Source organism: Crocodylus porosus, unplaced genomic scaffold (assembly GCF_001723895.1).
Source record: "Crocodylus porosus isolate Cpor-Errol unplaced genomic scaffold, CroPor_comp1, whole genome shotgun sequence".
Classification (NCBI taxonomy): domain Eukaryota; kingdom Metazoa; phylum Chordata; order Crocodylia; family Crocodylidae; genus Crocodylus; species Crocodylus porosus.
Genome location: NW_017728931.1, coordinates 142,698,216 through 142,711,074, shown reverse-complemented (window position 1 = coordinate 142,711,074; position 12,859 = coordinate 142,698,216). Strand labels below are relative to the sequence as shown.

The 12,859-nt window shown below is 55.9% G+C and overlaps 1 protein-coding gene across 1 annotated transcript in view; it reads right to left on the bottom strand.

Annotated features, from left to right (window-relative positions):
- Positions 1–1,784: 1,784 nt before the first annotated feature.
- ZC3HC1 (zinc finger C3HC-type containing 1) overlaps positions 1,785–12,859 on the bottom strand; it is a gene marked incomplete at its 5' end in the record, with an annotated part of 14,373 nt that continues 3,298 nt past the window's right edge. Inside the window, 7 exons of the mRNA XM_019543982.1 lie at positions 1,785–2,252; positions 3,160–3,366; positions 4,591–4,797; positions 6,357–6,600; positions 8,507–8,664; positions 10,401–10,528; positions 11,342–11,425. Of these exons, the coding sequence (XP_019399527.1) occupies positions 2,184–2,252; positions 3,160–3,366; positions 4,591–4,797; positions 6,357–6,600; positions 8,507–8,664; positions 10,401–10,528; positions 11,342–11,425 (1,097 nt within the window). The remainder of the gene's footprint in view (positions 2,253–3,159; positions 3,367–4,590; positions 4,798–6,356; positions 6,601–8,506; positions 8,665–10,400; positions 10,529–11,341; positions 11,426–12,859) is intronic.

Below are 12,859 nucleotides of genomic sequence, written 5' to 3'. Positions count from 1 at the left end.
TGCATGCTTCAAGGGCCTCCAGTGATATATCCCACAATCCCTTGCACTCTGAGCCAGGGAACCGTGGGAGAACCTGGCTGTCCTTCTAGCCACACAAGGGATTGTGGGAAGGCACTGGAGGACTGTCAGTGCAGTGCCACACGGGCGAGGTCAGGCCAGGAGGCTGGGGCGAGACCCCCCACCTGGGCCCTCACAGGGGACCCCCAGCTGGGGGGGGCTCTGGATTGACAATGTCTTACTCTGGGCAGCAGGCGCCCGACCTCTGTAGGGGCACGGCCAGCAGAACAGACGGGCTGCCAGCCGCAAGGTGGGAAGGGAGCGTGGGATGCTGACATACAACACATGGACTCCAGGGCAGCCTCCACTTACTCTGGAGGAAATATGGAGCAGACTCTGGGGGAAGCACTGGCCTCCCATGCAATTATTCCTGAGGAAGTCCAAAGGGAATTGGCCCAGGGGAGAGTCACTCCAGTGTATGCATCAGGTGCCCGCTCTCAATGCCATCGTCACGTTGGCTCCACACACCCCAGGGCCCTGCCACCTACTGCCGAGGTGCTGTAACACCCACTTTGGCCAGCCAGGTTGAGTGAGCAGGCATGTCCATCCCTTCCCACAGAGTAAATTTAGTGCAGAGTAAAAGCCAGGTTAACTTACTTTGGGGGAAACGTGCTGCGCGCCCACACCTGAGGTGGGTGCCAGCCCGTGCCTCCATGGGACAGTGCTGCATTGCTCACCCACCCGTGACAAGGACGCTTGCAGCTACAGAAATTATAACAGACCAGATGCTTTATGCCAGGGTACGGGGCTGGCCTCAGGGGAGCCGGGCTCTGCCCCTAGCCCAACACTGACCTGTGCTGCAACGCTTGATCCTGAGTCCTCAGTCATGCCGTGTGGCCACAGTTGTCTCTGGGGCAGAGGCCAGAGATGGGTGCCCGCAGGGGATGCACTAGGATGCAGTTTCCTGCAGGCAGGTGGACAAACCAATAATTTCTGTCTGGGCTCCCCGAGGTCCTGGCCAAGTGCAACAGAGCCCCTCCTGCTGCCCAGCCTGGATTTATCACTAGGAGACGGGACGTGGCAAGAGCATGGCTGAGATCCATATCAGGGAAGGGGTGCACCAGCTGTCCACTTCCCCCTGCTCCTAAACAACACAAGGGTACCAGGGCCCCAGAGGCAGGCCTGGCACCCTGGGGGCACCGCACCACAGCGAGGGGCGCATGGGAAACAGAAGCCGGGTGGTGGCCCTACAGAGCCCGTGCTGACAGGCAGCCCCTCAGGGGGCTGCAGGTCCAGGCCACAGCCCATTGCTGGCCTAGCCTGAGCTGGATGGGATCCAAAGGGCCTCAGCAGCAGGACTGAGGGCTGTGAGCAGAAAGCACCGGGGGCCTTCCCAGGATGCATGGAGCCTGCCAGGCCCAGGGCTACGTGAGCACAGTTAGGGAAAGCCCTGTTGCCAGTGGATGCAGGCATTCACTGGGATTGGAAGTGCCAGCCTGGAGGCATCTGCTGGTTGCCACTCACCTTGGACCCAATTCTGTTCCCCCCAGGGCTGCGCTCAGCACCAGGCACTGTGATTCTGGGGGTCCAACCTACCTCTTCCAAACACCAGGCCCAAGCTCTCAGGCCTGTCAGGTGTCCCCATAGCCCACGAGCAAGACCTCCCTGGCCCTCCCCCTGAGTGGGGGGTGCTGAGCGGAGGGGCTGTGCCTGTGCACGGTGCTGGGTCCCTAGAAAAGCAGGATCCTGGCACGTCCCACAGCCAGAAGAAAGGAGCCTCAGGCTAGTAAGAAAAAAACCCCATGAAATGTTTTATTGCCAGTGTCCCTGCCCCAGGCGGGCAGTGCCAGCAATGCTCAGACACCCCTGCCCGCCCCACAGTTTGTAGTGAGGGCAAGGCTGGGCTGCATGGATGTCTCAGCTGAGAAGAGGCAGGAGAAGCCTCCTCACTCCCCCAGGCCGGTGTGCGAGGAGGAGAAGGGAGTGCCTGTGGATTCACCAGGTTCCTGCTTGAAGGCCCTCGGGCCTTGCTTCAGACCAAGGGCCAGGTTCAGCTCAGCAGACTCCCACAGGCCCTGGGCAGGGGCTCCCGCTGCTCACGGGCTCTTGTGAAACATCTCCCAGGGAGCAGGAAGCAGGTCTCTTGCAAAGCAGAAGGAGGGGCTGAGTGGGAAGGGGTGGTCGGCTCAGGAGGAGCACATGGCTTCCCAGTGGCGGAAGATGCGGAACACCTTGCAGGACTTCACCGAGAGGCTCTGCAGGCAGGAGACACTGGGTCACACAAGGGTGGCATCTTGGAAGGACAAACGCATGCTACTAAATGGTGCCCCCTGAGCTCCCAGCCAGGAGGGACAAGCACTGCCTGGCCTTTCCCCCAAGCTAAGGCCATTGCATGGATGGTGACACTGAGGCACAGACTATGGGCAGCAAAGCCAGGACTGGAACCCAGAGCTCCAGCTCTGACACTGAAGCATCCTAATCATTGGCTGTGGGTAACAGATGCATGCAGCACATCTGGAACAGGCGCCCAGGGCTCCTGGTCCTCTTGTGAGTGAAAGGAAAAGGCTGAACTGGGGCGAAGGACAATTCCCAAGGACACTCAAGGCCCCCAGAGCTGGAGACATGGAGGGGAGAATTGCATGATGACTCCCTTGACTCATCAGCCACAAGGGGTTTGATGGCAAGTGCCAGCCGCACATTGCCAGGACGTGCCTGGGGCCTCATCTCCTCTCCGGCTCCTCAAAGCTCCTGCCCCAGACTGCATTAGGCCTGTTAACCAAGGCTCCAGTGTCAGGAACATGGGGAGATGAACCTAGGTGAAGCCGGGTTAACCAGGGGGTGGACTGCAGAATGGCTGGTACTATTTACAGTCATTTCAGTGCACACTGTATAGAGGCAGCATATCCAAGGACTACAGGCTTAGCTTGAGAGAGAGGTAAGTCTCTGGGGTTGAACCCAGCTTTCAACTGAGCTTGGACATTTCTGCTTCTGTCTCCACCCATATTCAATGGATGGGTTTCATCCTGTGCACGGAGGAACTCAGCCTAAGGCAGAATTTTAAGGAGCAGTCTGGGGCAAACTGGATGAGACATTTGGGAGGGGATGGTGGTTCAGAGACCGGAGCAGGGCTCAGGGCAGGATACCAATCTCTAGAGCTCTCACCACGGGCTCCGTATCAGTTGGTCTCTCCGATTTCTGGGTGGCAAGGAGAACGCTCAGCATGGCCCTCCAGCCAGGCTCGGCCTTTGCTGGCGTATGCTCCGATGGGTCACTGGAGTCCTCCAGCGTTGCCTTCTCCACCTCATTCACCCAGGGGCACCAGTCACGGTGCTGGGAGCTGGGATCAAAGAAGCTCTTGGTGGAAGTGTCCTGCAGGGACGGAAGGCAGGATGAGGTTTAGGAGAGGAGAAGTGGAGTGATTGCTTGTTTTTAACTAGACTGTGGGGTTGGGGACACGGTCTGAAGTCATCCCACCTCCAGCTACCAGGAGGCCCCTTGAAGGTCATTTAGAGACAAACAGGGGTCTTCCTATTACTGTGTCTCCACTCCGGCCTCTCTACAGACAGTCGAACATGGCCAGTGCTAACAGTGATGATGGGACTTCATAGTTTCATAGTTTGTAGGGTTGGAAGGGACCTGAGCAGATCATCTAGTCCGACCCCCTGCTATGGCAGGAAAGAGTACTGGGGTCAAACGACCCCAACAAGATGTTCATCTAACTTCCTCCTAAACACCCCCAGGATAGGAGCCTGTACCACTTCTCTTGGAAGCTGGTTCCAGACCCTAGCCACCCTGACCGTGAAGTCGCGCCTCCTGATATCTAACCTAAACCTCCCCTCTGCCAGCTTGTGACCGCTATTCCTGGTCACTCCTGGCGGTGCTCGGGGGAACAGGGACTCCCCCAGTGCCTGCTGATTCCACCCTGACTAGTTTATAACAGGCCACTCGATCCCCCTCAGCCTTCTCTTTTGGCCCCTCAGCCTTCTCTTTTGCTATGGGGACACTGGGACCTGGTCCTTCTTGATCTCAATTCACTGCAGGCTGACTTCCCACAGCTGCCAGGCGGCTCCAGGCTCCAAGACTCTCCAGCCAAGGTGTGAGCTCCCATATCCATCACCTCCCTCCCGTTATGAGGCTGAGAAGGGAGTTTCCTCTAACAGTGACCTGTCTGCCTAGAGACTCACCTAAGACAGAAATGGACGTGATGACCGTATCCAGTCCAGAAGTTAAAGCCACGAGGGAGCAACCATAGGGCAGTAAGTGACTGGCTCTTTGCTGGGCTCTGGCCACAAGAGGCTGGGGGCTTGCCTGCAGGGAGCGATCTGTGCCATCCCATCTACTGGGCAACACAGGACAGGCTGATAGGAAAGGGGCAGGGGAAAATCAAACCAGGGAGGTGGCTTCTCAATGTGGCCTCTGCCCTGTCACAGCCCAATATCCACCACAGCACAAGGCTGCCTGCATGATCTCCTCAGAGGCAGTCATTTTGTGGCCTGGCAGCCAGGACCCCCCGACAAGCCTGATCCTGGAGCTCTGGGGGCAGGAAGCAAACGCCCAGTGCCATTCGTCTCAGAGGTCCTAGGAGGCACTCACCGAGCTGCTGGACGAGCAGAGCCGGGCCCGCTTGGCCCTGCGATGCGGGCTGGACGGCACCTCCACGCTGTCACCCTGGCCCATGCTGCGGGTCACCGGGCGGTTCCGCGGTGTGGGGCTGGCTGCTTCCAGCTCAGCCCGGTCCATGGGGCTCAGGCTGTCCCAGCTCCGCGCACGGGACATTATGGGGGACGGGCTCTTCTCGTGCTGAGGGGGAGACAGGCAAAAAGGTCAGGTCCCAAGAGATCGCAGTAGCTAGCGTGGTTCATCTGGCCACAAGGGAAACAGCTCATACCCCTCCATGGCACAGGGGGTCCCAGCTACATCCATCCCTGTCCTTCTGGGCACAGCTCTGGAAACTGGTAGGGAGCAGACTGGAGAGACACTTCTCTTTTGTCCCTTCTTCCACAAGTCAGAACCAGCCCGGGCAAGTGCAGCTCCGGGGCACCCTGCCCTTCTGGGAAGCCCCCTGCTTTGGGAACACTAGACCTGGAGACAGTGCTGGACAAGACCTTCCTTGTGCAGCTCTGGCAGCAAGGCCTTGCCGGCTGCCCCAGCTTGCTGTGTACACCACCGGACTGAGGCCTCTCTGGCACAGCTGGCAAGGGAGACAAGTGCTGCCTGGTGCCTGGGGGTGCTGCCTCCTCCCTCGCAGGAAGTGTTGCACCCAGCAGGGAGTTCAGCAGTAGCAGATGTTGCTGTTTCCACGCATTTTGACACCTCTGTTTCTGAGGTCTAGGAGAAGCGGATTCTCACTGGTGCATAGTCCAGTGCCCCTAAAGGCAGCAAGGTGACCTTGCCCTCAGCTTCAAAGGCTGGTGGGGCTCCATGGACTGGCACTGACTGGCAGTAAGCGATACCAGCTCCTAGAGATGCCTGATGCTCCAGAAGAGAGACCAGGCTTGGTGGGAAATGCCCCAGAAGGAATCACCTTTGCTGGTGGGACTGCCGCTCCCAGCAGGTGCGTTTCAAGCGGGAAGACCTGAGGTCCATGCTAAGGGGGTCAAAGGGAGATGGTCTTGCTACATAGGGACAAATCCAGATCATGGCGCTGTCAGGCACTCAGCAGCACCCTCTGCACGTGCACAGGCTGGGCCAAAGCTTGGGAAGACTTGATCTGGCCGCCCTCAGGCTGGGTCCAGTTACTGAGTCTGAGGGAACCAAAGGATTTTGTCTCCATCCAGGAGCCGTGTTGGGACAGGCCTCTCCCCATCACAAGGGACAGCCTCACAGCCATCTCACAGGTGTAGGGTCTCCTTAAAACTCCCCATTTTCACGACGACTGCCTGGCTGGCCCTGTGAGGCAGTGCAGGGGGGCAGCTTCCTCCCATATTACCAGGGTCAAGGCCTGCCCCAGTTCGGTGTTGCTCTCCCGTTCCTGAGGGGGGTGGTCTAATTTTGGTACTGGGCAGAGAGCTCCACCCAGCAAGGTGCAGATGCAGGGCTGATCATGCTGGCCAGTCAGCACTGCTGCTTCACTGGACCAAGGAGGGGAACAGCCACTAGAAAGCGACTGACCCTCGTCTTCCTCCACAGGAGGCCCCTGGCCCTGCCCACCCAAGGCCTATGAGTAGGACACACGCTGCCACCACCAGCCTAGAGAGCTGGCCATCACATCTTTTCCTACACAGGGAACAGCCCAGCCTGGGCTCAGCTAGTGAATGGGCACTGCCAAGAAGTCCCTTACAGGCCTAAAGGCCTCCACCATTTCTGTCCAAAACCCAGTAGCAGAAGCCTCTGCCTGGGAGAGAGGGAGGCCACCCTACCTGCTCCGGGCCAGGAGAGAACGTTGTGTCTCGGCTCCGGGTGACCATCCGATGTGGGGACGTGGGCACCAGGGGCAGGCGGTCGGGCCGCCCCTCGGTGGGCGTGGGGGGGGTGCTGCCTGGTCCGGGGGCAGGGTCTGCCTCGGGTGCAACCGACTCCAGCTGATGGAAACCCCACAGCCCAACCTTCCTCATGCAGCGGGAGCAGGTGATGACAGGCAGGTGCGTGGTCCCTGGCACAGGGCTGGATTCAGAGCAGGGGTGGGGGGGAAGAAGAAAGTCAGGGAGAAGGCCGGGCAGCCCTTTGAGACAGCCAGGTTTAGACATGCACCCAAGACGCGATAGACCCAGACATCAGGTTTGTTGCTCCCCAGACTACAGGCACTTCCATGAAGTGGAGGCACATGCCCACCTAAAGCAACACTCCCTTCGCTCGCTACAAACTGTATTCATCTGCAGACCATGTGCCTCCTAAATAAACACTGGTGCTGTGTTTTGGGAAGGCAGAAGAAAGAAAAGGGATTTTTCCAGCCTGATCTGCCATGGCACCGGCTCATCCATGGGCTGAGCCTCCATCTAAGGAACAAAAGAGCTGCCGTTGGCTGGGTCAAACCATAGGTCCAACTTGCCCAGTCTCGTGTCACACAGCAGCAGAGAGCGGAGGCTGAAAGGGAAGGTGGCCTGGGTCTGACGAGGTTTGTTTTCCCCTGTTCTTCTCTCACTTGCAGCCTCCAGCATTCAAGGTCTCAGAAGGTCTGATTCAGAGGCCATGCCCTTCTCTCCAGTGCTCAATAGCTCCTGATGCCCCTTTCCTCCAAGACTGTGCCCGGTCCTTTTCTGAATCTGGCTAAACACTGGGTTTCCACCACACCTGGTGGTAACCAGTTCCACCCTTTAATTCCGCACTGGGTGAAAAAGACCTTCCTTGTGTTAGTTTTAAACTTACTGCCTCCTACTTTCATTTTGTGACCTCTAGATCTTGTATTCTGAGAAACAGTCAATAATAAATCCCTATGGACTTTCTCTTTTCCATTTAGTATGTTGTAAACCCCTCTCATGTCCCCGCCTCAAGTGTCTCTTCTCTAAACTAACCAGGCCTGGCCTCTTTAGTCTCTCCTCACATGGAAGCCCCTCTATAGCACTCTTCATCCTTGTTGCCCTTCTCTGTTTTTCTATCTCCTTCCTGAGGTGCAGGGACCAGAACTGGGCACTGTATTGAAGATGTGGATGCACTGTGGATTTATAAAGGGGCATCATAGCACTTTCCATTTTGTTCACAATTCCCTTCTTCATCATCCCTAACGTTTCGTTTGCCTTTTTGATGGCTGCTGAGGTGCATGGAACAAGAGTCGCCAGCGTTGCTCGGCCTTCATCCTCTTGCAGCTACTACTAAATTGCCTCCATTTTGTTAGGAGCTGAACTGGCAACATCTGAGAGAGGGCTACACGCTCTGCTGGCCTTGCAGCGGCAGGAGGGGGAGTGATGCTGGAGACAGGATTCTGCCCCTGTTCCACCTGGCCGGAGCGGTCAGCCCTAACAGAGCCACGCACAGCCCCTCCGCTAACTCCATTCTGGTACCACATTTATTGGCTTATTGCATGCACCCCAATTTGGGATGGCTAAGCGTGCAAATAAATACTCTAAGTTACACTTTCTGAGTAATACCAGACCCTGCAGCTTCCTCTCCTTTCTTACACACTAGGATATCGCAGTGAAATAATGAGGGATGGTGAGCTTGAAAGTTTTTCATTCACCACCCACAAATACAAGGGGACAGGTGACAGGTCAGAGATACCATGTCAGGCTCTCTACAAATTCAGGCAGGCATCTCTCTCCACATCAGTTTCCCCTGGTGTTTTCAGAGGTTTTCTTTGCCATTGTAACATGACATCATAACAGCTAGAGACTGTTAAAAGCTCAAGGGTTTTTGAAGCCGGGGTGCTCAACCTCCAGCCCACAGAGCCATGGTTTCTGCTATTTTAAAGCAAGGTCCTGGAAAGATTGCTTGAGAGAATCACTTGTTCCCCATCCCCTGCTCAGCCCCAGGCAGGTTTCAGAGCAAAAGACAGCAAAGTGCAGGCATTCTGCAGTGCACAGGATATCAACAAGGCATATTTTAGTTTTTGCTGTCCAGTATGATTCACACTGACCTGCAGGTCCAGCCACACAGTGCCAAAACACAGGCGGGGACATGCACCTGCAGGAGGTCCGAGCCCAATTTCACTGGCGTTTTCTCCCCTGGGCTCTTGCGTTCCAGCTCCTCCTCAATCAGATGTAGGAGAAGGCTGATCTTTTCCTCGGTCAGGGACTGCAAAGACACACACGATTCAGAGATGGCCCCAGACCCTCCCAGCCCAAACAGAGTTCCAAAAGCAGCAGGCACATGAGGGCAAGGACTGCCCCCTTCTTCGGGGGGTGGGGGGTGGGGGGGGTCACAACATGCTCACAAGAGCAGGCTGAGGAGGAACCTGGTGACCGTCTATAAACTCACTAGGGGGGACCAGAAGGGTTTGGGGGAGACCTTGCTTCCCCGAGCACCCCCTGGCATAACAAGGAACAATGGACACAAATTATTGGAGAGTAGATTTAGATTAGACATCCACAAGAACTACTTCACAGTTGGGGCGGCTAGGAGCTGGAACCAATTTCCAAGGGAAGTGGTGCTGGCTCCTGCCCTGGGGGGCTTTAAGAAGAGGCTTGATGCCTACCTGGCTGGACTCATTTGAGTCCAGTTTTTGGTTTGTTTTTGGGTTTTTTTCTCCCGCCCAGGTGGGGGGGTCGGACTTGAAGATCTACAAGGTCCCTTCGACCCGACTTCTATGATTCTATGAACTCCCGACTAATGACCCTTAGAAGTTTCTTCTTTACATAGCTAGGCAGAACCAACACCGAGGATGAGATGCTTCCTATCTGTCCCACATGTGAGCAGAGCAAGCAACTAGGTTTTGCCCAAAGGAGCAAACTCTAGCCTTTGTGATCAGAGGTAGGAAACATGACTGGCACATCCTTCATCACTGGTGAGGAAGCACAAGGCTGAAAAAACCCAGGGGAAGGGGGCAGGGGGTCCTGCAAGAAGAGCACACGTGACAGAGACGTAGCATGGGAGGCATCTTCTGGTACCATTAGCAGAAAGGGTCTTTCCAGAGCAGAACCAGGCACAACTGGCATGTTCCCCTCATCTGAGGGATGGGATGCAGAATGGGGGTCAGCCCTCAGGTCCCTTACAGCTTCTGAAACTCAGCCAAAGAACTAGGGAGCTAAATCAACCAGCTCCACTGTGAGTCCTAACACCCCAGAGGACTGGGCTCTGCCTCCAGCCACAGAGCTCTTCACTTCTGTCCCACAGAGACAAGCCAGCACATGACTATAGCATATGATCTGAAGGCCATTGGACCCAAGGTCTGGGCTAACCATTACAAGCAGATGCACATGTCTCAACACCTCATGCAATATGGAAAACAGGGCTGGATTCTGCTCAGGCCCAGCCCATGGACGCCACTCACGAGCAGGTCCAGACTTAGCAGTTCAGCATGGCAGCACCCACATTTCTGCTGAGAAGAAATCAAATCTTCTACCACTGCCCAGCAGCTGCAGAAGGCATGGGCAGACCCCCACACCTATGACTCCTGCTGGCTGCTGCAGTCCGTCTGCAGGGAGAGAAGCCCCTTTACACAGAGCGTTTCCACGCTGCATAAAGGGAACCCAACGCTGCTGAGAGCACTACGTAGAGCATACGTGCTGTGACACCCGGGCCTGACAGCTTTCGGCATCTGGGGACTGCAGTCTGTGCAACCCCTGAATTTTTCATGTAGTCACATGGAAAGCAACAGTACAAGAACATCACCTGGCGAAAGTTACCAGCTCCAATAGCAGGGGGCATCAGCAGCCTCCATGCAGGGCAGAAAGCCCAAGGGGCAGAGTTAAGGTTACATAGGTAATCTGACACTTCCTGACTGCTAAGCCTGCCACCTTGCCATGGTCTTCTACAGCGTCCCTTCCTGTGTTCATCTTCCCTCTCCAGGGAAGGCAGGTGACTGAACTCACCATGTTCTTCAGATCCTCCGGCCGGAGGGAGGGCAGCTGCAGCTCCAGCTGACACAGGCTCTGGAAGCGGTCCAGGAAGTCGCCAAGCATTGCGATGGGCTCATCCACCAGGAGAACTGCAAAGCGATCTATGGGCAAAGCACACACGAGAGCCTTGGGGGTGGACCAGCTCCCTAAGTCACATGCTGCTCCACAGGAGAAAGGGGGCAGAGCGCGGCTAGTGAATGCAAGGATCTTCCTGTCATCAGAGAACACAGAGCAAGGGGGTCCCTTTAGGCCTGACCTCCTGCTGAACACAGAGCTGATTTCCTAGCATGGACAGGGCTTCAGAGGCATTTCTGAAAGGGGAACGGAGCCCGAGTCATCCACACTGCCCCCACACTCCAGTAACATCTCAGTTTGTCACCTCTCCTTGGGCACAGCGACTCTTACCCCGTGAAGGGGCAGTACAATTAGAGGCAAGGCTACCCCATGGCTAGCAGGCAAGTGTTATCATGTGGCGAAGGTGCTGGAAGGCATTCAGGAGCCTGGGCTTGAATCCTGGCTCGGCCACACCAGGCACTTCACCACCGTGTACCTCAGTCTTTTGAGGTGCAAAATGGGGATAAGGCTATTGACTGCTTAGGGACCTCTGCCTGCAATGTTTCAGAGAAGAACTAAATATCAGTCTTAGCATGAGAGTAGAGGTTTTAGATGGGGAAGAAATGAAGGAAGCTTCTCAGACCGGGGTCAGCAACCTTTGAGCGACAGTGAGTCCCAGTTAACACTGAGTCACTGCCACTGCAACAGCCAATTGTCACTGATTCCCCCAGGTGCCCTCCCATCACCACCCTGTATTGGTAAGCTACATAAAACCCCTCCATGAGCTGTCTTCAGCCTACAAGCTACAGACTGGTAACCTGTCTTGGCTCATTGCCCCAGCTGGGCTTGGTTAGACCTACCTGGGCAGGGGCTGATTGGCCAGAAGCAGAACTTCTCATGGGCACTGCACAAGGCTCTCTTCAGCTCCGCACACCTCTCCTTGTCTGAAAGGTAAGTGGGTTTTTAGTAGTAGGGGGATGCTCCCCACCAGGAAGCATCTGGGGTTTGCCTGGAGTCGGAGCACCGTTGTGGAGGAGATGCTGCGAGCTCCGGCTTGCCGACTCTTGGCTTTACCCCACCTCCCGGCCACACCCAGAGTGCTCGGGCACGACTCTATCCCCAGGGAGCAGACAGTCTCCCGACCCACTTGCTCCCCTTCCCCACAGATTCCTCCCTTCCCTCAGTGCAAACACCTGATCCTGTACATAGGTTACAGTCCAGGCACATGGTCAGGGACCATGGGAGGCAGATCAAACCCAGAGGGCGCTGAGGGCAATGGGATTTGTTCTTTGCAAGACCTGCTCCAATGCCGCCCTCTTTTGCAGCATATAGGCCCTCACTCATGCTAATCATGAAGCCCAGAGACTGCCAGTGGCTTGGTGATGCTCAGAGTATGTCCACATGGCTGTGACTGCATCACAGCACTGGTGCCCCGAAGTCCGCATGGGTGCCAGTAGCAACCCAGAGTTCAGTGCAGGCTATTACTTGGTTTTCCAGGTAGGTTTTATAGCTAATGCTGAGCCCCTTGCTCAGTACCCTGAGGGCTTGGACAGGACCACACTGCACTGCAGTCACTGTAACTGCAGCCCAGAAACCCCCTTGGAAATTCAACACTGAATGATAGTCTGTTCTTCCCCTGCCATGACTAAAATGAAATCCTGTGGTCTTACAACTAAAAAGGCAAACTCCCCTTTGCTTTTCACATTTCTGGTCATACTAAGCCAGTGCAATTATCAATAGCAATTAATGCAATAATGAGACCTGGAGTTCCCTAAGCCAGGGGTACTTGCCCTACAGAGTTGCATCATCCAGCTTGCAGGGCCCCCACAGGGCCAGAACTGTGGTAGTGGGGGAGCAGTGACAATTAACCCTGCCACCTCTTCCATGCTGCTAAATTTCCAAGCTCTGCATGGCCAGATTGAGCCCTGGCAGTGCTTCCCTGCATGCTGGATTTGGCCCACAGACGGACCTGGCTCCATTCATTTGGCCTGCGGGGAAAAAAAGGTTAGGCACCACTGCCCTAAACCAGGGATGCTCAACCTCTGGCCCAAGGGCCAGATCCATCCTGAGGCCTTGTGTCATCCAGCCTGTGGGACTCCCTGGGGGGTCCGGAAATTTGGCAGTGGGAAAGCAATACCACTGCTCCCTTACTGTTAAATCACTGGACTTGAGGGGAGCACAGGGCCTTGCATGCTGGATCCGATTTCATAGTTTCTAGGGTCGGAAGGGACCTGAGCAGATCATCAAGTCCGACCCCCTGCCATGGCAGCAAAGAGTATTGGGGTCAAACGACCCCAGCAAGGTGATTGTCAAACCTTGTCTTAAAGACCCCCAGGGTAGGAGCCTACACCATTTCGCTTGGAAGTTGGTTCCAGATC